Genomic DNA, 26727 nt, shown 5'->3' with positions numbered 1-26727 from the left:
ACTTCCATCCAAATATCATAATCCATATCCTCAAGTTTAACACCCTTGAAACATAAGGGTTTGATCTGCAACTTCTACACCAAAACCTGTCATATTTGGAACTTCCAATACCCATAGTTGGTACCATCCCACTTGGCAATGTTAAAGAGAGCTGTTTTTCAGATAACCAGTCATACCATCCAAAATCAATGCAAAAAGGTAAAATTGCATGTTGCTATAATTAGCAAAAAATACACTAAAACCACTGCTAAATCTGACTAAAAGAGTGGAATTTACCAAGAGAAGCACTTATCCACCGATATGATCAACATCAAATAGTAAGTATTACCCTCATAGAAGTGCTCGAAATCTACAGATTTCAGCTTGCTGTAATAAATGACAGCAATATGTAAAACTGTCCCAAAATGAAGCAAGCATTGATACATATGTCATTGCAATTGCCAGGTAGCGAGATACATCCAATAGTGAGTGTCCAGGGGGGCAAGAAGATACCAAGAACTGTCAAACCAATCACTTGTTAGACGAGACATCTCATAGGTCTAGAAATCATGCATGTAATGGGTCTTGAGGTAAGAGAAGAGACCAAGCACAAGCACAATTGATAGAGCAAAAAGCTCAATACATAATCATCCAAGATGCATACAAAACTGGCAACCTTATGACAGAGATAGGTGCATGCCCCAATAAGCGTATCAAATCAGCCCACTACAGACGAACTACAGACATAAAGTTCTCAGGAGAGCAAATGCATGTAATTGTCCCACAAGCTCAAGCTCAAGTGTAAACAAGACTCTATGTACATCCGAATATACCAAGAGGCTCTCACTGGAAGTAAAGTTAGATGCAAAGAGAGTAAGGGACGCTCTAATATATCGAGTAAATAACATCAAACGTGCCAAATCCCAAGAGGGTACATCCGAAACATAAATCCCAAGCTATCTCAAACCAGTAAAGCATAAGCCTCAAAGCATTCAAAGAGCATGTAACTAACAACCAAATGTAATGCCCAACAGATCCAAAATGCTCAAATACATCTAAAGAGAAAGCTCCAAGTAAGTGTCAAGTATAGGAAAACCAAGTAACATCCATATCTGACCAAAGCATAAATACAAGACGGTTAAATATTAAGCAATGACAATAGGCATAAACCGGTCCAAAGGATGCCAACTGAAGCCAAATGCTAGTGATGACGACCAAGGCGGAGCCTATTCCAAGCTTAGAAGTATTCCAAAACCAAGAAGAAGCATTTGACAACCTCCAAATACGTCGGTATGATCATTCAAACCTCCTGTAAGCACCCCATATCCATGAACCAATACGTACACCAAGTAAATGAGCTTCAACCATTGTATTACAGCAAGCAATTTACATTTAAATGAAGCTCAAACGGTGCTTAAATCTGCTCCAAATCAGTCCCAAAGCATAGACATAGCATCCCATAACATCTGGGTATCACCGGGCATCAATAAGCATCAAACGAACAATGCCAAGAAGCATCAAACAGTAAATATCAAGTGTTGTCATGTTTTAACAGTCTTGGGACTGTGTATACAGCAAAAGCTGAAGGGGAAAGCACTCGAATCGATCACCGGGAGCCAAGCTTTAATGCCAAGGAGTCAAACAATGATCGGGAAGGTTGCCAAGAGTGCTGGGAAGCTGAGAAAAAGCAGGGAAATGCCAAGAGTAGGTCAACCCAATCCCCCAAAAATGAGCTGAAATTTGTAATGGCTGTTCTCGGGGACTGGGGGGTCTTCAACAAGCCTTGAGGGCACTTGGCAATGTCAAGGGGGCTCCAATGCAACCGGGGAAGAAGCCAATGGAGATCCGAAAGCTCGGAAAGGAGACGAGAGATCAAAACATAACTGCAAATGAAGGTGCCATGGCTGCTGTTGAAGCTTGGGTTGAAGCTCTTCAAATCCGAACTAAAGAGAATACAAGGCAAGCTTCAATGCCTTTGCTCTGATACCAGTTGAAAGGAAAGTGGAACCCCAGAGGAAGCAGCTCGACGATGAGAGCTATGGCGGATAGAGAGCAAGAGCCAAGAGAGAGTCTCAAAACTGGGAACTCCAACCACAATGTGTGGCCGGGCCTTCCTTTATTCACAGTCACTAAAATAATAAAGAATAAGTGACTGTGATGGGTGCACGCCACCTGTAGTGTGCAATTGCAAACATTGTCAGTGTAGTAATACACAGGCAGCTAGACAGAGGCACCTTTACCTCCAACAATATTGGATAATAGTTTTTAATTTTTTATTCAATAATTAAGATTAATCTATGATATTAACATATATATTGAATACTCTCTGCACATAGACTTGGGAAACAGCTTGATATAACCTTCATTGGCAAGGTTGGTAGCTCCCCAAAGTTCGCTACAATCATAAGCAATAAGGAAAAAGCACCACCAACACATTGATTCCAAAAAGCATTGTAAACTACAAGTAGGATTCCATCTAATCCAAGAGTCTTTCCTTTCTTTCATTTTATTGACCACAAATCGTAGCTCAAAGGCATTGGCCTCATCTCTATTACTTTGGATATAGCAACCTTATTCCAAAAATTTCTAGTCTACAGCGATTGAACCTTGGCACTACCAAGTTCACTTGGTCTCTTTACTTTCGTAGTACTTTCTTGTTTGTGTCCTTAGACAATCTACTAGCCTTCTTCAATTTCAATTCTATACAAGTTTGCATCATTTCCTTTAGCTTGTCTATTGGTTACTTCTAACCACATCCACCAATGAAAATTCGTTAGCATGTTGCTTTGCTCTGCCAAAACTAATGCTTACTCTTGTCAATTTGCTCGACTACTTTAATCTAAGCTCACCCACTTAAGACACATCCACCACCAAGACTTCGGACTCCATCCCACAATAGGCATAATCAATTACTCAATGGGCTTGCTCTAGACCACTATAATCTAAGCTCACCCAATTAAGATGTGTCCACCATCAAGACTTTGGATTTTCCTTCTACACCATTCCGCAATAGGCATAATCAATTACTCAATGGGCTTGCTTATGAGGGAGATGCGTCAAAGCTCACCCACTTAAGATGTGTCCACCATCAAGACTAGGATTTTCCTTCTACGCCATCCCACAATAGGCATAATCAATTACTCGACAAGCTTGCTCATGAGGGAGATGCATCAAGGCTTTCACAACCCTCTAGCAATGCCAAGAAGAAGATTCCATACATAGGCAAGAAGATAAAAGATCTCAACCCAAATTAAGCACTCTTTTAGAGAGTAACTTAGCCAATTTCTGCTATCCCCAAGGCATGACTTAAACAGAATCGAGTGCCTAAGAATAAATGTCTTGTGACAAACCTTTTGAGTAACCCCTTTTCAATAAATACCTCAAAGAATGCCACCATGATAGATTTGCTCCGCTATGCCCTCCTTAAGGTAGGTATTGAACCAAGTAGAGCAATGTCCATTGCTTTGGGCAGCATGCTTGTAAAGAACACCAAGGCAGCTCATGTATTAAAGTGAAGTATATTGTTGCATACCTTCTCAATATCTAGAACCACACATTTGGATGGCCTATCAACTCTAACCCATACAAGTCCATGACCTGGAGATATTACACCAACTGCCAAGTGTCACAAAGCCAATACCAAAATGTACTCAAGCTGTGGCACCTTAATCATATACTAGAAAACTTAATTTGATCGTTCCCTGCAGCTTGCCCATTATACATACTTCCATCTGAGTATTGGCTTGTCCACAATGACAGTTACTTAGATAAAAGTCCATTATCTATCTATTTCGTTGAGCTGCATAGATTTTATTCCCAGAACCATTACAGCTTGATATCCTTTGATAAATGACAGAATTCCTTCATAGGTAGCAAACTGTAAAGCACCAAACTCTACTGGTGCAGTTTCATACACCCATCTCTTACAAATTCCAGAGTTCATCTGCCATGCTTAGAGCATACCCTCAGGACACAGACTGAAGATGATAGACAAAACAATTCTCCAGTGACATACCAAATCAGGCAAAATAGGGTCATGTCTGGTTGTCATGTCGATGAGTTCAGTTCAAAATGGCTGGCGGGGGCCACAAAGCAGGAGTGTTCATAATACACATTCTTTCCTTAATCTCAGCCGGACTATGAGAGTGACTATGACAATTAAGCCGCAGAGAGCAAATCATCTACACTCTTCGAGAGACAGACATGGAAGCCATAATCCCTGACATTGAACTCCAAGGTACAATAGCAGATGAAGACCATTGAACAGTTAATAATGTATGCAGACAAATCTTAAAAAGCACATTGGCCATTGAACACCATGGCCAATAAAACTACACAAGCAGAAGAGGAAACCTGTAAGTGGGTGGAGTTGGTACTGTACATGCCTTAAACATCTTTGAGCTATGCTGGATAGCAGCTGTTTCCGATGAGCTCCCAAGGGCTGACTAGCTTAACTCAAGTCAAGAGCACTCTAATCCTCTAACTCATAGATAGCTCAGTCTACAGCACATGGCAAACCAGGCTCTAAACAGATACACTCTATGAAATAATGGAAATTCGTCTTTGGGAGATGTCCATGAAGAAGAGGAGAATGTATCCTCAAGAAAGCAATTGAAGAGATCCATGCAACTTTCAAGACTGGATAGATCAATGAATGCCATAGCCAACAAGGTACTCATACATACGAAAAAGAATGCTTACTTTATATGAGAATAAACAGGCATCCAGCAGGGATCACCTGGAATCCTGAAGCATGTACAAAGAGAACGGTCTAGATATTCATTCAGTTTTCAAAATGTAAACTGGCTGGCTTATGAGCTGTGCAGTTGCCAAGATAAACCCATGTGTAATGTACTGTCTACCTACAGGCACAACTTTGTAATGCAAAAAATCCCGAAGTTAAAACTAATCGGTGAAACCTAGCATAACTACACCACCATAATGACTTCTAGCAACCAGGTGGACGTTTAAATGTCAATGCTGCCTGATTAAAAAAAGCCTGTTTTCAACACCACTACCTGATAAAGAAAGCCTTTTCCAACACCATCAATAAACACACTGCTTGAGGTCTGAGTTAAGATAAGTCTGTAAGTCGTACAGATGAACTTACACAAGCAACAATTCACCAAATTTCTACTGACCACTACATTCATCAGCATCTCTGCCTTCACCCTTGATGACAGGCTTTCCTTCTCACCTAGCTTTTGGCATAGCCTAGCAGCCAAGACAATGTAATTCCTGCCGGTAAAGAGAACTCTAAAAGTTCACATTAAAAAAGAAAGATCTGCCTGCTTCCTGAGCAGTCTATCAATTACTCAGAGTCCTTTGCAAACATTAGCCCTGCTAATTCACTCTATGACAAAGCCTGCTGACCTTCTGAGCATTACTCGCAACAAATTCTGTATTACAAAAAACCAGTGTCCCAACAAATGATGTATTTAATACACAAAACCAGCCCAGTGAATGTATAAAACTTTGCACAGCTCTTTGATACTTGTGTGTGTCACACACTAACTGCATCCCTTTTCTGTCTCCATGTAGAGAAGATTAACACCAGCAACTAGACTTGATCACTGCAATATGTCTTAATATGAGATCCGGCAGAGATTATTACCGGAGGTTTGTGTTCAAATAAAGTAGTCCTCCAGCTTTGTCTGCAGAGAACTGCAAACCCTACTGCCTATATTATGTTACTATATGCAACAGAAAACAGAGACTGATAGAGGAAGGATTAGTAGAGAGACTGCAGTATTGAAAGGTGGTTAAGACAAATGATTGCCTTCTCATGTAATAGAGCTGTTTCCATTCTAGAATAAAAGAGGGTCACCTTGTGAAAAGCTATCAAAATGGAGAATTGGGAGATGCTGTCATCACCCATTATTAGCATTGGTGATGAATCAAGGCAAGTGCATGAGTCCATACACATGCTCTGATCATGGATAAAGAACAAGTGCCTGGATACATACATGCTCTCTAATCATTGCCTTAAAGTGACAAATCATTGGGGGCGGGGGAGGGATATGGGGGGTGTAAGGGTATGGGCTTTGTAGCTATACCATGGCGTAGGAGCCAGAAACACCTATATAGGGAGTTGTGACTCTGAGCTCAGCTTGGTTTCCACTCTAGGTGTGATTCCCTATCACCATTGAGAATAAGGAATCACACGTAGAGTGGAAACCAAGCTGAGCTCAGAGTCACAACTACTCCCTATATAGGTGTTTCTGGCTCCTACGCCATGGTATAGCTACAAAGCCCATACCCTTACCGGGGGGGGGCAAACAGGAGATCAAGAAAATATAACGAAAATTGGAAGAACAAGCACATGAATCCATCTACATGCTCTTATCATGGCCTAGATATGGAGATGAGGACAACACATGCAAAAAATGGGAAAAGAGAGAGAGAGGATGAGCAACAGGAGGTAGACAAAGTATGAAGAGATTGGAGAAGTGAAAGAAAAAATGAAAAAGGGACAGTTAGGAGGAGGAGGAAGACAATGCAAAAGAAGGACAAAGAGATAGGCAAGGTGAGGAAGAAAAGAACAAAAAGAATGTAAGTAAGAAGGGAAGAGAAAGCAAGATGTGGGAGAGGAAGAAGGAAGATAAAGAGGAAAAACTTGAGCAAGATTAGGAGGAAGAAAGAGAAAGAGGATAGAGAAGCAAAGAAAGAAGAGGAAGAAAGGAAGAGGAAAAGGAAGAGGGGGAGACATTTTTCCCTAACTGAACCTTCTAGCAAGTACATTCTTTCCCTCAACTGACTAGAGTGATTCTTGGTTAAAAATGCACTGAAACTGCATTCTGATTTCACCCTCCGCAGAATCTTCTACTGTGACTCACACATCTACTATCTAGTAGAACCCTCAATTGAGCTGAGAACTGCCACTGCTGCACCTAGTCCACCTATGTCTGTCATGACGGCTGCTCTGTTTCATCACCACATCACTGTTGGCCTGTACAACATTTGTCACTCAGAACAGCAAGCTCCACTTTGCAGCCCCATAGTTCAGTTCAAAACTCTAACTCTGGTTCCATGGATGAGATCATTTGTTCCAAGTGAGTCAACTTCCTTTCATTCCAGTTAGATTGTCAAATTGACTGTAAGATATATCCACGAAATGTAGGTCTCATTTCTTAGTATGTAGGCATACAATTGATGTTTATCTAATACATGTTTCTTTTCTCCTTATTTTGCCATTCATAAAAACAGTAGAAAGGATGACTCCTCCAAGCATAAGTATTGTTGATCTTGCAGCATCCTCTCTATCAAAATCACAAGTCACCTCGATCATCAGTTCATCCAACCCGTTAGCATCTCCACTATACCTATATGAGCACATTAGAAAAAAATGTTGCTATCCTGCCAATGTTAAGACACTGGAATCTTATCATAATCTAACATGACAAGTTCTCCCTGACAGCTCAGACAACCAAAGAGAATTTTTTGGATCAGGATTTACTTCTGCATAAACTTGGTAAGAGCTGAAGTGTCAAGAGCTCCAAACTTATGCAAACAAGCCTCTGTGCGCTGACTTAAAAACAATGTGCACAAACTGTAAGATTACCTAATATCAAAATGCCCAAACATCAATCCACTAGTGTTAAGTTTCAATGTCACCAGAACCCCATCTGCTAACTGACAACTGCAAGGAAAACAAAGCGATGCAGACTGTCAAACTCCACATATTGCAGCAGTATGTCTGCCCCCCCAAAGCACCCCCATAAACCTCAGATAAAGGGCTGCTTTAAAGAAATCATGAGCAGAACACCAAATGTGTAAATCACCATAATTCTCGAGTTTCAACCCAAGAAGTGCCCCCAGACTCAAGATGCTCACTGTCACAACCACTATTACATGCTCAATTTTGTAAGCCATACGCTAAAAGCTTTCATCAGGTTTTCCTACCATCCAGAAACTGCACATCTACTTTTTGACAGCAGCCAAATGTCAAGCCAGAGGACTTGTAACACAAGACTGTAATCACGTCTCTCAGTATCAACTTATGGCACTTTCACAAATTGAAACGCCAAGGCTAGTGTAGACTGTCAGGTCCTGAGAGTGGTTTCAGAAGTTTTAAAGACAAATACATAATCAGTAACGGCCACCATAAGGGCGTCCACTTTGACGGTCATAAGGACCAGGACGATCCCGAAAACTCCTGTCATAGCGAACTGGCCCACCACCTCCGTACCGATCCATGCCACCGCGTCCATACCCACCACGATCCTCTCTAGCAAAACTGTCCCCATAATGATCTGATCCAAAGCGGTCACTGCCATAGCGTTCCCTCCCACGGTCCATACCATGATATCGGTCACCATACCGACCACCACCATAAGGAGGCCCACCACCAAAGAACCGATCACTGCGACCACCATTATAGCGGGGAGGGAACCCACCTCCCCCTGCATTAAGAGGGCATTCTCTTGCCCAATGCCCAGGTTTACCACATCTGAAGCAATCTTCTCTCCCAGCACCAGGAGGAGGACCACCCCTACCACGTGAGTATCCACCTCTGTCATCATCATTGTCATATGCATCATTGTAACCCAAATCTCCTCTACCCATCATTTTAGGTTGAGCCTTGTTTACAGAAATGATTCTTCCATCAAGTTCCCTGTTGTGAAATTCAGCAATTGCATCCTCCATGCTCTGCTCATCTGCAAAGGTGACAAATCCAAAGCCACGAGGCCTTCCTGTGTCCCTCTCAAGCATTATCTGACGTTCCAAACAAAACAAGGAGTGAGCATAATACATTAAATCTAGAACTGAGGAGTCCAAAGTATGTTTTTGTAACGGACACCTCAAGTTTGCCTAACTCCAATAATTAGGAAAAAAAAAAAACCCTCATATAAACTACTGCAAAGTCAAATAATGTTTCACAAATTTACAACAAAAAACTTGCTCTGATGTCCCATGTGCCCCTGATTTAAGGGTTGCGTCAGATCTACACCACATGATCAGTCACTTATTTGTCTACTTCCCGGACTCCCATCTAACAGCGCTTAATAAAACAGGTAAAATGGTCAACCCTGAACACCCTTACTTAAGGACCCACAGCTAAAAGTAGTGAAAGCCATCTTCGAAATTTCACAGCTCCAGATATTCTCATAATCTGAAAGGCAACGCAGCAGCCTTGTTTTCCAATACTGAATGCAATTCCATTTCTATCAGGACAAACAAAACCACCAATATGCCCTTCCTAATTGTCATTTGGTCAAGAACAGGGCACCAGGTCGATGTTGCAGATTAAAAATGGCCAGGTACAAGGCACAAGGCCAATGGTGTAGACAATTATATGGGAATCCTCGGATTCATTACTGTGATATCAACAGCAACCGGAGCAAGAAGACCAGTAACAGTACATTAGAGCGGGATTTATACGAATGGATTGATTGAAGACACTGAGTTTGCAAGTACGAAAGCCCTAGACAGCAGACATTGACCAAGATGCAGCCATGCAGCACAAATCTTAAAGCGCCAGGCAATCTGCCGGCACAGAAACTCAAAAAATCAGCCATTTGACGTACGCCGCCCTCCCCGTACATATCTCTTATCTCACAGAGGGCAAAGCCTTTATGCAGCTCAGTCACGGTACCATTGGTTTAAAGAGTACTGCTGTACAGTCGAAATCTGAAGAAACAGAGATGAGGTTGTGGTGTTTACCTTGGCGTCTAAGACTTTCCCGACGCGTCGAAAAGCCTGCTCTAAGCGTTTGTCTGTGGTGTCCCATGACAAGCCCCCGACAAACACACGGTAATCCTCGAGCTCCCCCATGCCCTACCTCCCGCAAAGCGACCAATGTGATTACCTTCTCTATGACCCTTCTGTCCACAGGTGAATAAATGGCAATATGCAGAGCTGAAAACCCTAAAACAGTGCCTTGTCTTTCTTAATATACATGCCAACAATGAGATTTGGTGTTAAAATTTTCAAAATTTTCAATAAATGTAAATCTATCTTCTATCTATGTTATAATTTACAAATGCAAGGTTATGCTATCATTATCTAAAGAAAGAATTCACTATAGAGTTCACTTTGGCAAATGGTGCAATCCAAGGTCAAGGATTGTGAAATCCAATAGTGGGGCATTGTGCATCTTCAATTAGCTCAAGGGATTTTGCATTTTCAGTTTTACCCACCCCTCGCCCCAAAAACAATTGGAACTTGGAGTGTTGGTCATTGATGAGAGGTGGATGGTCCAAATTTTCTTTCTTTTTTGTATTTTTATCCTTGCCCCAATGCCTCAAGGTCAAGAGATGATATCGTAGGGTGGTAGGATGTCAAAGAGCTAGCGCAAGCAGTCCTCGAAGGACTCAATGTTGAAAGCAATTAGCTTTCAAGGGACACTTCCACACAACCGTGTCCATAGTCCTTAGACATTTCCCAAAGTACCATTTCTTGGCTCTTAGTTTCACCTTGCCTCTAGCATATGTTCCACATCAAAAAGCTTATCTCCCCAACAAGCATCGTCACACCTTAACGTCACCTTTAGCAACCTCAATAGCTCAACAAGCTTTCTCTCACTTTCAATAAGACCAACAATCACTTTTGCCCATTTTTATCCCTCAACCTTCCAATCTTTCCATTTGATGTGGTAGTTGATGTGTATAATTTGACCTTTAGAGGTTATAATTGAGGATGGGACCAATGAAAATCTATGTTGAAGAGATTAATAGAGACTTGGGCTTGATTATGAATGTGATGTTCTATTGGTCGTGTCCACAAGTTCATAAACTATCATATCATCAATACAAATAGAGAATCTTCTTAAAGAAATCGCCAATGTTGAACACGGTGTATAGTCATCTTAACGTTGACATAAGTTGGGCTAAACAATACTGTGCTAATCACAAGGCCAAATGGGGTGCTATTTAAATGATGAGGCCAAGTGGATTAAATGTTGCCTACAATGGTGAAGGTGAGTCATGTAGGCGAAGCTTACTAAAGATGTTTCTTATACATGTTAAATTGTATTCTATTTGTATTGCTTCCATAGTTAAATGTATAAACATATTTGTATTCCCATTCTTGTTTAATGACTTACTATCAAAGGGGTGTGTGTGTGTGTGTGTGTGTGTTATGAAATTTTAAATAAAATGTAATGAATAATTTGACCCCAACCATAATGACAAACGAAAGAGTGATAAGAACAAGTAGGGTAGCATAATAGATTATATACCTACCTTGCCAAGAAAGATACCGCATCATAGTAGAGGTTACACTACATTGTATTTGATGACAAACTATTTTGCAAAAACAACAATGTTCCTATAACTAACATTTACGAAAACGCAAAAGGCTCACCAAAATTTGAGGGAGAGACATGGAGAGAGAGAGAGAGAGAGAGAGACAGAGACAGAGACAGAGACAAAGACAGAGACAGAGAGTATAAGACAAATTCTAAGTGTTATGAAGCAATGCTAGAAGTTTAATAATATGTATCACGTGATATAAGTCTAATAATAGGTATGAGGTTATAGTAAAAGTCTAATGATGCATATGAGTTTATTGTGGAAGCTTGATAGTGTGCCATAGAAAATGTAATAAGAAGCCTATGTGTTCAATGTATATGTCCAAAAACTCTCTTGCTCACTCTTGCCATGCAAAGGATAGCTCAAGGGCCCTAATTCTCTATAAGTGTGTAGCTTAATGTGTATGTCCAATAACTCTCTTGATCATTCTTGCCATGCAAAGCACAACTCAAGGGCCTTAATTGTTTGTACGTATGTAGCTTAACATAACAGGTCTGAAATGGTGTCAGAGCTACTTAAATAACAAGTATTGGATCCTCTCTCTCTCTCTCTCTCTCTCTCTCTCTCTCTCTCTCTCTCTCTCTCTCTCTCTCTCTCTCTCTCTCTCTCTCTCTCTCTCTCTCTCTCTCTCTCTCTCTCTCTCTCTCTCTCTGAGGCAGAAAAACGACATAATGCTCTCATGTGTAAAAAGTGACGACGATATGTAGTGGCCAAAGAAAGTGAAGATGCTAGGGAGTTTGAGAAATGTCCAAGGCAAGCATGTAGAAAATTGCAAACCAAACGGTCAAATGTTATGGGGGATTTTACAGATGCTAACATGTTATTGTATGTTACAGAACTTTACATGCATAAAGGGGTACAGCCCATCAAATGTGATGTACATACGCAGCCATTTAGTGCTCTGTTCACTTTAGAAACATTGGAGGCAGTCCTCAACAAGATGGCTAATGGAAAAGCATGTGATACTTTGCAGTTGAATGTGGAGATGTTGAAATGGACAACAAAGGAGACAAGATTGTTTATGTTGCATGTGATACATCACGCTTTTGCATATGGTGTTCCCCAAGAATGGCAGGAGAATTGGATACAACCATTGTATAAGGGAGGAGATTGCAATTTGCTCACAAACTACCACACGATTATAATTAGTTCAGCCATGGCAAAGCTATTCAGCACTATCCTGGAAATGCAATTGAGTAAATGGGTAGAAAGTAATAACAAACGAGCTTATGGACAAGCAGATTTTCACCCTGGTCATAACACCATAGACCATTTGGTTACTTTTCGTGTGCTTATGGATGAGAGTCGGCTTAAAGAGCAACCTTGTATTGTTGTTTTGTGGATTTTAAGAAGGCTTTTGACACCGTACCAAGGGTTGTCTTATGGCAACAAATGCAAGAATTAGGGGTCCCAAATGATCTATGCATGGGAATTAACAAGATATATCAACGAGTGGTGTGCCGCCTCAAATGCCGCAACGGGGTATCACAAGTATTTGAGAGTAACATGGGAGTCAAACAAGATTGCCCACTCTCCCCTACATTATTGGTTTATGCATTGATAAGCTAGAGGAAATACTTCTCATGGCTATGAATGAAGAGGAAGCCAAAAGCCCGCATATTGGTATGTTTGCCATCTTGCTCCTGCTTTATGCAGATGATGTGGTCTTCTTTACATATACTGAGGAACATATGTAGCAGTTCATGGGGATTCTTGAACGGTTTTGTCAAGATAGTGGTTTGACGGTGAATGTATCAAAAACAAAGCTAATGGCTTTGTGCACTAAGCAATCAAAGACCCCACCAAAAGTACATTATGCAGGACAGTATATAGAGGTAGTATCTACTTTCAAATACTTGGGGGTTGAGATACATGCAAACCACAGATGGCAAACATGTGTGGAGTGGTGATTAGTAGCAAGGAAAAGCAAGTATTATCACTTTGAAAACGACTGCAACTGTACAGATACTAAATGTTGGAAAATACGTTGCATGATTTTTTATGCATATGTTCTACAGACGGTATTATATGGAGTGGAAGTGTGGGGGGGGAGCATCTCCTCATCTGCATGAACGACATTGAGAAGCTGCAAAAAGCTTTTATTCGTAGACATTTGGGCATCAAAAGCACCACACCATATGTACTTATGCTTTTGAAAACTGGCCGTTGACTAATTGAGGAACATGCTATGATCTGAGTACTGAGATATGCCGCCCGAGTATGTCAAATGGCCGTTGACTAATTGAGGAACATGCTATGATCTAAGTACTGAGATATGCCACCCGAGTACGTCAAATGGATGACAATAGGCTCCTCAAACGGGAATGGGATGCTAGCATATGCCTATAGAAAACATGGAAAAGTAAATTACTTTCAGCAGGATGGGTGCTGGATATGCGAAAATAGTTTAAAGGGTGGGGAGTGGATAGATATCTAGATATGGCATTTGAAGATATATGCATGGACACATTTCAATCAGACCTCTTATGAGCGTATCAAGCAAAACATCAGAGCAAGGGAGCAAATGGCAAACTTGCTTATTACAGTATGCATATCTATCCTTCATGTTGAGAATCTTGCATGCAGGCAAAGGCACACACGCAACCATACATAGCCAACCCGCTCTCAGTGGTATTTAGACGAAGTATTGCATGACTTCAAACTCGATCACACACTTTATTGATCGAGACAGATGCATGGAGTGGACATGCAAGAGAGATGAGGTTGTGCAAGCTATGTGGACTACAGAGTGTAGAATTAGAGGAGCACATGATTATGACATGCCTAGCATATGCACACATATGGGCTAACTTTGATATCCCTTTACAAGGGCCATTTCAATAGTTTCTGACTACCACTCTTATATCGAAGTTAGGGGCTCTCATCACCTGCATGTTATGCTTTCGGGAACCACGCTGCATAGATCGTTGTTTCACCATAGCTACCCTTTCCTACCATGGGGGAGGAGAATCATTGTATATCTGGAAAGGTCCCATGGGTTATAATGGTTTCTTTGTTGGGAGTACACGTCCTTGATGGTCTCAAGAGATAAGGAGGGATTCTTGAATGCTCTCTCTCTCTCTCTCTCTCTCTCTCTCTCTCTCTCTCTCTCTCTCTCTCTCTCTCTCTCTCTCTCTCTCTCTCTCTCTCTCTCTCTCTCTCTCTCTCTCTCTCTCTCTCTCTCTCTCTCTCTCAACTTCCCTTAAATAATAAGACTTGGATGCATTCTTTGTTGGGAGTATAGGTCCTTGATGGTCTAGGAGATAAGGAGGGATTCATTTGTAGAATTGTATCTTGGGTTGGCATTGTGAATTCGTCATCAATAGGCTAAGTTTGAGCAAATGGCATCATGGTCATGCATTGTCTTGGTCATCATCAAAACAACTCTTCATCATCATTGTCAATAATTAGTTTTGCAATAAATTGATATTCTACATAAAAACATCTATTGCAATGGGATGATGTTTACATACATCTACTAATGCACTTTTAGAGGTCATCAAGGAGCATGTGGTCGACACATGAGATAATGAGGACAAGCTCATGGCTACCTTCTTCTTGCCATGGAATGGAAGCTAGCATGCATCACCCTCAAAGAACCAAGGGTTTTGCAAGCCTCAATATTTGTGGTCATGATGTACACACTCGTGTTATAAGGAGAGCTCCTTTAAGGATAGAGCAAAATATAATCATGCTCTTTGCTAAAGACTTCAATGCAATGCAACTTACTTGTAGGCAATAATCACCATCAAGGGTCAGACATGCTAAAATGTGTTGTTCATCATCCAAACTAGTCTCAATGCTAGTTGTCATTGGCATGCTTGAAAATACACACCTACTTGAATTCTCAACATTGTAATCCCATTCTAAGGCTACTTCTAATTCTTCAAGAGTTATTATTAGATGTAAGGAGCTATAAGCAATTGGGGTTCATTGAAGTGCATGCGTTAATGATATATTGCAATTATCTTCTAGCTTTAAGATAGCTACCATGAGGTGAGCATTGATGTCCCCTTCAAAACCAATGGAGAAATGGTCATGGTTTTAGCATCTCCTTCACATGATACCTCAAATATATAGCACATGCACCAATTTCCAAGAAGAGTGGGATGATGGAAGTGTTGAACATTGAATGGCCCCAAGAGGCTATTATTGATGAAAACAGCCTATTTGCATTTTGATGAGTTGGACAATTCATGCCATTTCTACACTTTTTTTAATGTTTTGGAAGCTAGAAGGCATCGATTTTATAAAAAAGAACCTTCTCTATAACCTTTGGATTAAGGTCAAAAAAGCTAGAATCATTTTCACACTACAAAAACAAGATATAGGTGTTTTGAAGGTTATTGATTTAGAAAACTATAGAAATTTTTTGTAAAAAGATTGGTTTGCATTGAAGAGTGCTCAAGTTGTTTCGATATTATCTTTGCCATTAGTTGATTGTTGGTGTGAGCACTTGGTTTTGCAATTTGTTGGTCTTTTTGGTCTTATAGTACAATTTCTTGGTGCTTGGTGTTTGGTGTACATTGCAATGACCATGGCTTCCTCTTCCAGCTTGAGAAAATGCATTGTTCAATATTGAAAAGCTTGATGGCATGCAATTTTCATATTGAAAAGAGGTTATTCAAAGAGGAAAAAGCATTGGAAAGCAATGAAGAGTATCATGAGATACTTGAATGGTACTAGATCTAAGTGCATATGCTGTGGAAGGAAGGATGCATCTATTCTTGGATACATAGAAATTGATTTTGCAAGAAATGTAGATTCCCGGAGGTTTACAACAAGTTTTGTCTTGATATTTACAAGTGGTGTAGCCTTATGGATTACTGATTATTACTGCCATATACGACTTTATCTACCACCACTAAGGTTGAATATATTGCAACCATCAAGGCATGTGAGGAAGTCTAATAGCTTACTTGTCTAGTGAGAGATTTGGACATTGCAAGAGAGGCAACTACTTTGCAATGTGATAGTTAGAGTGCCATTCAGTTGGCATGGAATCTTGTGCTTCATGCTAAAACAAAGCACATTGAGGTGAGATCTCACTTTGTTAAGTTAGTGCTTGGCAAGCACATTGAGCTTGTCAAGGTCCATGTGGATGAAAACCATGTAGATATTCTCATGAAGAATTTATATTTTGAGTGCTTTGTACATTGAAGAGTGCTAATGGGCACTGATAGCATCTTCACTATTTTATACCCCTTAATAGACTCACTGGCCTTTAAAAGAAGGCACATTGGCCTTTAAATGGGAGGTCATTTGGGTAAAGGCCAATGGTTAGATGAGCATGCTTGTACCAGTACACACTGTACAATCATATACAAGTGATGATAATGAAAAATAAGGGTAACTAAGTACCCATTAAAACCCATCTTGTGTGCTTTCTCTCTTTATCAACCCTCTTGCACGCCATAGCTTTAACAATGAATCCTAACATTGCTTCCATCTCAACCACATCATGCTAGAGGTTACATTGCACTCTATTTGATGACCATTGCATTGCAAAAATAGCAATGTTTTTATAACTAAGGCTTACACAAGCATAAAAGGCTCATCAAAGAGAGAGAGAGAGAGAGAGAGAGAGAGAGAGAGAGAGAGAGAGAGAGAGAGAGAGAGAGAGAGAGAGAGAGAGAGAGAGAGAGAGAGAGAGAGAGAGAGAGAGAGAGAGAGAGAGAGAGAGAGGGGTTTAGGTTTCATGAGGTGATATGAGAAGTCTAATAATATGTAGGAAGTGATACTAGTAGCCTAATAATACATATAAGGTTGTAGGAGAAATTTAATAACGCAAATGAGCTTATAGCATAATCTAATTGTGTGTTATAAAAATAAAGAAATGAGAAACCTATGTATTGAACATATGTATCTAATAACTCTCTTACTTGCTCTTGGCATACAAAGCACATAATAAGATACTTCATGCCTAACCCTATCCATAGGTGCATAACTTAACACATAGGTAAAAAATGATCTTAGAGCTATTTTATACAAGCTTCTTTGCATATGTGGATATCATTTTATTCTAATAGATCTTCTTAATATCTATATGTGTGTGTATTTGAGTATCAATATCCCTTAAAAAGTTGAAACATATAGGATTATTGAAAATTTAATAAATTATATTAAATTCAACAACTAATTTTAAGAAAAATACATAGATATATAATTAAAATTTATATAATGAAAAGGATTTAAAAATGCTTTGCTTAAATTAGATATATTTTAAACATAGTAAAATAAAATAAAAGCTTAAGTACTTTTTCCAAGCTTACCTACATCCATACAAAAGAAGAATGGAAGAACCTTACCTTCTAATGCATATTGTAGGCATTGTTACAAGAGCAAGTTGTCATCCCAGTCATATCTACAAAGACATTAAGAAAAAAAATCCTAAGGACTTATGTCAATTTTGTTATATAAACTAGAAAATTATATAACCAAAACACACATATAAATCTTATTGCAAGATTTATACCATGGTTATTCAAGCATAACTATCTTGGCCAATAAAGCTCCTACAACTTGAAGAACTCTAACTTAAGTCTAACTATTCCAACCAATTAAGATCCTATATTCATCAATAATAATGAGAGTTTTGTTTACATTTTTAAGATATCTTTGGATGTATGTTAAATATTTGAACAAAAACAACTCAAGGAACTTTAGTATGCAATCAAAGCACCATGTATAGTGGCTAACTATATTTGAAGTTCCCAAGGAATAAATTGAGGTGCTACATCTCTTCTTTTGGAACAAGTATTCAAAAACCATTGATTGCCAAGAACATGACGAGATGATCTTAATTGAAGAGTATGGTGGATATACGATTGAATGGCACCTTGCAAGAGATTTGGAGACTTTTAAATGCATGTTTGGAGTCTCCAATGATGCAAATGCAAGATTTCATGCCTGTATTGCTTGATAGAGAGGGTGGAAGGAAAGGATGTGAAGAAAAACTAGCAAAGAGTGATAAGTGCTACACCAACACATGATAAAAAAGATCCCACATGGAAGCCTATCTTCAATAGTCCATTAGATCATATTCATATTTCTTCATTGCATGCTTTAGTAAGGTTATGGAAAAAATTAGTGCATAAATCTATTTTCTTTGTATATAGAATGTATTTGGTATTTTAGCATTAGTTGTCTCTTGTATTTCACGCAACAACCATGGTACCATTGTGTCATGGAGTAATGGATGAATTTCTCCATGGCATAGCAATGTTTAGCATTTTTTGTTCAGTTTCCATGTTTCTTGTCATTAATTTTAGTTAGAGTAGTCTTTCTTTTTAGCCAAATATTAATCTCCATGTGCTATGATATCAAGAATAAGGTTTTTAAAAATAATTGAACTTTATTACCCTAGAATCATGTTCATGTGCAACATAACTTATAAGAGAGTATCTAAGATAGAAAGATGGTTATGTTATAGAGGGGGGAAAATATTTTAGTTGTAATAAAGGAAAATTTACCCGTAAGTCTTTAATGCTAAGATTAATGGTAGCTAATCATTTTCATGTTACATTTCTTACTTTCTAGGCATTAGATGTTAGTTTAGTTTAACCAGAGCAATAGGCTTTCTTTTCATTAACGAGCTTGCTTGGGTGAGTTTTTTTGAATTAACAATTGTCTAAGAAGAGTTTCAAGGATTTCATACCTCAATTTGAAGTCCTCGGTGTCAAGTCTTGATGATGCATGAAAATAGTGAAAATGGATGGAAAAAATGACCATAAAAGAAAAAAGAGAGATAAAAACAAGTGCTAAAAGTGGCTATTGTCCTTGGGATTTGTGCCCCTTTTGGTAGAGCCCATGGTGCCGAAAAAGGGGCTCTTCTCTCTCTTGTTCTTTTGAAATTCCTTTCTTTGAAGCCGTGCAACCAATTAGCAACAACCAAAAAAATTGTTTATGCAATCATCGCCTAAGAGTAAGTGTCTTGTCCTATAATGTAAGTTCTTACTATGTAATAAGTATCCAAAAATTTGCAATGACTTTTTTAAGTTTACATTACTTTGACGAGTCCATAGGATTTTCGAACACAAATTTATCTCCCTTGTCCAATGTTGCCCTTAAGATTTGTTCAAGCTTTCGGGTCTCCTCTTCCAAGATCCATTCGATCTTTGGGGTCGACTACAACTAACGCATAGGAGTAGAAAATGCTTGAGGACTACTAAACAAGCGTTATATCCATCCAATAATGCAGCTATTATTAATGGGAGAAAGGTATGTTGTTGAGCCCCTGCCCTCAAACTTTGCTAAATAGTATATTTGCTACCAAGGGCTAATTTTTTGCCACACTTTTTCAAACTCTAAAAAGTTCCATAAGGTCTATGTCTTAAGAAATGCCAAATTAGCCATCTCCCACCATTTCAAGATCTGTAACTCACGGTTTTTAAGAATAGTCACTAGGTGACTGATTTGCACTTATGCCTATCTTGATATGATCATTATCTTTTGCAAGAACTTTTGTCTTATGAAATGTGGGGATAGCCTGCTCTCATCACTCACCCCTACTTATTTTGCATTTCATATAACTAGATTGAACCAGTGAATGTCTTTTTGCACTTGGCTTTTTTTCTCTTAAGAAATGCAATATTTGCTTTTGACATGCATCATAGGCCTTGTAATTTTGTGTTTCATAAGATCGTGTGTAGAAGACTTGAGATAATTAGTTTTGGTGGCTTTAGAGGATTTTTTCCTTATTTAAGGTTTATTAATGGAATCTTCTATGGTTGTAGAGTTGAATATTATCATTAATATGGCAAGAACAAAGGCAACTATAAAGAAGCATAAGTTTGATCCTAGGCAACTACCTCAAAATATCAAGCAATAAAAAATCCACTTAAAAATATCAAGCTAGGCAAAAGAAAGGGAAAGTTTTCAGACTTTTTGATTTAGTTTTTTCAATATGCTTATATTTGTGTTGCTCATGCACATAGGTTGACCTCAATGGACAAGGATATGATCATTCTCAAACTACGTACTTGCATGAAATTGAGATCAACAAAAGGAGTAGTCATTACTTCTGATAGTCAACAAATGTTAGAGTGTGGAGATACAAACAAATCCATGAACCGAGAATATTTGAACCATCAGAAGGGGCCTAAAACCTTCAATTCTTTTCTTCTCAAGTTCTTGCCCTCATCAAATGCAAAAACCCTAGTGCAAGTTGGAAGTCTTGGACAAACTTCATAGTGATCATGGATCCTTTCCAATACACTACAGAGTCAATACCCTTCAATATGATCCCAATAGCCATTGAGTTGAATGACCAAGGTATAAATTGGCTAGTTGCCACCATAAGAAATGATAGGATTGAATGCCTCACAATTGCATCCTTGAATCCCTTAGCGCCCTCAACCTAGGACAAGCAATCCTTAATTCTTCTAATGATCGAAACTTGAAAAGAGATCACATGCTTAGGAAAGCCAGACTTCTTCTTCAAATCCACAACATGATAACGCAATCGCAAAATAAAATGCAAATTATATGTGCCCAAATAAGACAAAATCCAAATGCTATACAGTCATCTCATGACCTACCCCATACATCATTTGCCACACAGCCTTGTCTAAAGCCAGTTGGAATTGCCATCAATCAAGCCATGTGTCTTGCTACTACCCAAATCAACGAACTGATGCTAATGACCTTCAATGCATTGGATTCACCTCTATGTGTCAAGAATGTCTAGATCATGCAATATTATTAGCAATTTCCCTATGCCTATTGGCCCTAATATTTCTACTTGCATGGCAAAGGCTGTCACCATTGACCCCAAAGATGATGAGCACATCATTGAAGTTCTCATTGATGAAGGAGCTGATTATAATATCCTCACCTATAATGCTTTGACTTGCATAGGACAACCCAAACTAGTGCCTATAGGATGCTACAATCAATCCTTATGGAGGATCACCATACTCTCTTCTAGGCAAATGTGAAATCTTAATGGACTTAAAAACCGAAAGCTTGCCAACTATGTTTTATGTGCTTTCTAATAGAGAGGATATTAGGAAGGAAATCCTACTTGGTAGACCATTCAAACATGCAACTAAGTCTGATGTAGACTACGAGGCACAATGAATACACTTAACCCTATCTATTGTCAAGATCATCATGATCTTTAGCAAAAGCAACCTTGCCATTGCTCAAGGGATGTGCAATCAACCAATCTCTAAAAATCCAAGCATCTCATAGCTCCAACACGATTTCTAATACTACACCAAAAATAGACCTTACACAAAAAGAGATGAAGATAGTAGGGATACCACCATAAATGATGACGGAGAGTTAGCACAATGTTGTGATGGGTTCCCAAAGCATTGCTACATGCCAAGGATATTAGGTGAAAAACCAATGGGTTTGGTTACCTAAACCACCTATTAGGCATAGCCCAGATCCACCCAAAGCAAGGGAATGAAGGAAATGACCTAAACATGGATCATGATCTAGAACAAAAACAACTCAAGAGTTTGAGCTAGCTAAAAAAGAAACCAAGAAGCTAAACTTCACCTATCAGAAAAATGAGAATCAATAGAGCTTGATTAAAGTACAACCTCTTGATGTAGTTTTCAAACCTAATGAGAGGTTGACATCAGCTACAAAAGAGGGATCCAAGTGCTCACCTCATGGTACTACTCTAGATGCATATGAATGATCAAGCAAGGAAAAAGTAGCACCATCAAGAAGTAATGAGTAGTCACTAGAGGCACCAACTAGCCTGCTTAGGAGTCTTAAGCCTCTTGAAAACTCTTCGCGTAATTAGAAATAGGAAGCCTAGCAGTAGCCACCTCGTATGGTTGCTCAACCTATGCAAATAAATCCACAACCAACCGACATTGCCACACCCAACCAAGATAAGGATTTGACGAAGTAGTCAACCTCCCCAACACATCCTCTCCATGTGTACAATGTAATAGCTAAGAAAAGAATGAGCATGGAGATATGAAATATCCAATTGAAGGTCAATATCAATATTGGGATTAAGGCAAAGCTTTGGATAATTATGAGAGTGTTTATTCATAAAAGTCAAATACCACTAGGCAATTCCTAAATCTTTCCATGTATGTTGAGGGAATTTCAGATTCAATAAAGTATATTTTTGGATTAGATCCAAACCTTTGAGTAGAGGCGGGGGTAGCAAAGACTATGAATGTAACATGCAGCCATATAGTATGTTGAACGCTACAGTTAGAAATATAGAAGAGAAGTGAGCTCTTTTTAGCCCAAAACAGGAGCCACTTATCATTCAAATCAGCCAACAAGAATTGGATAGCAATTCAGCCAACAAAGAGAGGCCTATGGACATGAGAACAAGGCTTCAAACACTTTAAGTAAGATTCCTATGTATCCTACACCATATACTTCTAAATAAGGGAACAACTTTAGGTATTATATTAATCCAAAAGGAGATTTCAAGAGAGCTAAAAGTGGAGCTAAATATTCACCCAATGCCATTAGTAGTAAGCCCTTTTCTAATGATAAGCTGAAAGGATTATATTTCACATGTGGAGAAAATGGTCACCTAATCATAAATAGAAGTGCAAAGCTATCAATGCAAAGTAGAATATGGTGATCATAGAATATTCATATGAAGATGAAGCCCATGAGGAAGGTCTAACACAAGATGAGGCAAAAGCTCCTTCTTCTGATGAAGTGCATGACCATGATGATCAATTTATATAGGAGGATTTAGAGCCATTCAACAGGTTTCCATTGATCCAAGTGGATTATCGATGGATAATTCTGTAGCTCTTGTATGCTCCCATGCTATGCTCTATATCCCAAGATGCTTGGATGGATTGTAAAGGAGAGAATATACTTTAGCCTAATGGCATTATTAATTCTAAGGTTGTTCATATTCGTATTAATATGGGTAGCACACATAGCTTTGTCAATGCCAAATCATTAATTGAGTTGAAGTTATTACCTCAAGAGATGCACACGCCATTGAAGGTACAAGTGGCAAATGGAGCTCAAGAGTTGAGCAAGGAGATATACCTACAAACACCCATTGTGTTATGACAATCTTGCACCATTATGAGAAACTTGATTGTCATATCTATGTCTTAGGTATGGGTACTATAGACATCATTATTGGTTGCAATTGGCTTAAAAAGATTGGAAATTTTTCCATAGACAGATGTTTATGGAGTTTACTTTAAAAGAGCAGCAAGTAATACTTAATGGGATACAGAGAAAAAAAGTGGAAGCAATTAATAAAAAGAAGATGAAGAGAGAAATCAATGCAATGTTTTGTATTTTCACACTTTTCCTCTCAAAGGTGAATGTAAATCATAAATCTTTTGCACCTAAAGAGCGTGATTCATGTCTTTGTAAACTTTTAGAAGAGTTTAAAGACATATTTTACCTCCTACATCATTACCACCAAAGAGAGAAGTGGACCATCCTATTGATTTGGCACCTAACACCAGACCTATCAACAAACCCCAAGTTGTCAAAATATAAAAGAGAAGAAGTGGAGAAACAAGTTAGACTTGCTAGAAATGGGATTTATTCAGCCTAATTAGTCACATTTTACTTCTCCCATACTAGTTAAGAAGAAAGATGGATTCTACAGGATGTACATTGATTATAGGGACCTCAATAAGAGCACTATTAAGAACAGGTACCCGATTCAATGCATTGATGATTTGTTGGATGAACTTAAGAATGCAAAGGTGTTTACCAAGATTGACTTGAGGTCAAGCTACCACTAAATCAAGATGAAGGAAGGTGATGAGTACAAGATGGCTTTTAGAACAGAAAGGGGTCTCTACCACTTCTTGCTTATACCCTTTGGGCTTTCCAATGCACTTGCTAATTTCCAAGGTCTTATGAACAAAATTTTACAACCACTCTTGTATAGATTTGTTGTGGCATTCTTCGATGATATTCTCATATACAACAAGAATAGAGAGGATCATTTACATCATGTATGTGCAGTTCTTCTTACATTGAGACAACATAAGCTTTTTGCAAAAGAAAGCTGTTGAAATATTAGAGTGAGAGCAAGAGAGTGTGCACAAGAGGGAGAGAGAGCTCAAGTACAAGAAGAAGATCTTGCTTAATGAGTTGTTCACAAGTACAACTAGTACACTATCGTCTACATTGAGCTGAATGGCTAGGGTTAGGGTTTCCCCCTACCCTCCAGTTCATTCATTCCCACCTACCCTTATCCACCCTTGCATACATAGGGTTCACATGCCTATCTCTCAACCACCCCCCTCAACGCTAGAGTGGCATTGGACTACAATATATGTTAATGCCCCCTCTCAAACAAAGTGGGATGCCTTTATAAATCAGGCTAAAAGAGTGCTTATAGGTAGAGGATTTGTAGATTTAGAAAAGTCGATAATCAGGTGGGTTGGAGACAAAATTGGCCTCCAATTCGTTTGGTACTTCAAGGATGGTAGGATATTTATTAGTAATATGCCATGTCTTCTTACATTTGTTGCAATTCATTTTGTCAAGTTATTTTTTCCAACAGTTTGCTGACAAGATGTCCCTTTTTGTTGCAGAAGGAGCATTTAGTGGATACAATATGAACCAAGAGTTGGTCACACGCTGTTGAAGTGGATGCCTGACTAGTGCTACTTTCTTTCTGATTTCTTTTCTCCTCATCTAAACAAGATTGGATGGTGCTTTCCAAGGTTGGATTAGGGATATTTGTAAGAGTAGTTACAAGGGTTGGAAATACCTTCTTTACAGCTTTTAAGAGAATTGCAATGGCATCTTCATCATGAATTGGAGCTTGAACTGACGACAGTTGTGCCATGACACCCTTCATGTGAGAAATGAACTTACCTAGGTCTTCTCCTTGTTTATATTCGAACCTAAAAAATTCAATCCTAAGGAAAATTTTGGAGTTCTTTCCTTTAGCACCATGAAGCTTTTCAAGCTTACCCCATTTCTCCTTGGCAATGGAGATGATCAATGTGATCGATTAGGGATTCAACTAAATGAAGCATGATCATGCGTTTGGCTCTTTCATCATTTTCTACATCAAGTGGGTTTGATGGATCAATAACCTTAGTCCCTTTGATGAAGGGCCAATAGCCCCATTCCATCCCTTTATCCTTCACTAGTGCCTACCATGGATGAAAGTTTTTTCCATCAAACTTATAGATTTGAGGTCTAACATTGGCATAAGCCATGACCATGATAGGAAGGTCTTATTGATTGCTTTAAGCAATGGCAGTGTCTAGACCTTTACAAAATGGCCAATAAGTGCGGAAGCAAAAAGAGATGACTAATATGTAGCAGGCTTAAATCTAATTTATTATGAGATGAGATGGTACAATGTTCAATGTGTTTATACTAGATTTAACAAATAACAGCAAGCAAGTGATTAGAAGGTTAATCAATAGTGTTTAAAAATAGTAATGTCAAGCTTATTGAGATGCTTGAGTGAAGACCGGTTGAAAGTTAGCTTCCCGGTAAGCTCAATGATGTCCCTCGAGTCTTGGAGTTGCTCCCAAATCTAGAACAAGCTTCAGAGAATATGCTTCAGTGATTAGAATCACTCTTAATGATTCCCACCAGAGTGAAACAAATGAAAATAGGAGAGCTTGAAGCTTCCTGGCTATGGCTACCAAGAAACCCACATCTAGAGTTTAATAGAGATCTCTTCCTATGGACATAGATTTGAGGAGTCCTCTTGTGGGAGGATAGCCCATTAGGCGGGACTATCAAAATCCTGAGGTAGCTGATAGTAGTTTGTCCCCTACTAAGCACACAATTGTATGGATATGTAGATTGTCCTAGACTACGCCTGCCTACACTTTTTGATAATGATGTCTTGCTACGTGGCCAATGTTGGGGTTTGTGGTGGCATGTTGAAGTGCCTTGAGTTGGGGAGCAACTCTCCTAAAGAAAGCAAGGAAAAATATGCTCTCTTTTGCTCACACGAGCTCCTCCAATGGAGGTAGGTATTGGTTGGCTATGGAGGTTGAAATACCAAGATGGAGAAATGAAGCTTTTCTTATGCACTTAGGTTGAACTAAGGTTTAGAGAACCTGAAGGGATCAGAGATAGCTCTAATACCATGTTGAAATATCAGAGTGAGAGTAAGAGAGTGTGCACAAGAGGGAGAGAGAGAGAGCTCAAGTACAAGAAGAAGATATTGCTTAATGAGTTGTTCATAAGTATGGAGGTAGGTATTGGTTGGCTATGGAGGTTGAAAGACCAAGATGGAGAAATGAAGCTTTTCTTATGCACTTAGGTTGAATTAAGGTTTAGAGAACCTGAAGGGATCAAATATAGCTCTAATACCATGTTGAAATATCAGAGTGAGAGTAAGAGAGTGTGCACAAGAGGGAGAGAGAGAGAGAGCTCAAGTACAAGAAGAAGATATTGCTTAATGAGTTGTTCACAAGTATAACTAATACACTCTTCTCTACATTGAGAGTGACCTTAAGGCTATTTGAATAGCCTTTGGATGGCTAGGTTTAGGGTTTTCCCCTGCCCTCTAGTTCATTTACACCCACCTACCCTTATC

At 39.0% G+C, this 26727-nt stretch overlaps 1 protein-coding gene across 1 annotated transcript; it reads right to left on the bottom strand.

Moving 5' to 3' along the window:
• Positions 1 to 7508: 7508 nt before the first annotated feature.
• Positions 7509 to 9853, bottom strand: LOC148018312 (glycine-rich RNA-binding protein RZ1C-like). Its single transcript, XM_087661713.1, has 2 exons — positions 9643 to 9853; positions 7509 to 8694 (listed from the first exon to the last, which is right to left on the bottom strand). The coding sequence occupies exons 1-2, from the start codon at positions 9751 to 9753 to the stop codon at positions 8068 to 8070; spliced, it is 738 nt and encodes a 245-aa protein (XP_087517839.1). The 5' UTR covers positions 9754 to 9853; the 3' UTR covers positions 7509 to 8067.
• Between the last annotated feature and the right edge of the window lie 16874 nt (positions 9854 to 26727).

This window comes from Lygodium microphyllum, chromosome 21, assembly GCF_053477565.2.
Source record: "Lygodium microphyllum isolate KBCC chromosome 21, Lygodium_microphyllum_v1.1.10, whole genome shotgun sequence".
NCBI lineage: Eukaryota > Viridiplantae > Streptophyta > Polypodiopsida > Schizaeales > Lygodiaceae > Lygodium > Lygodium microphyllum.
The sequence above is the reverse complement of the archived record's forward strand: the minus strand, read 5'-3'. Positions and strand labels throughout refer to the sequence as shown.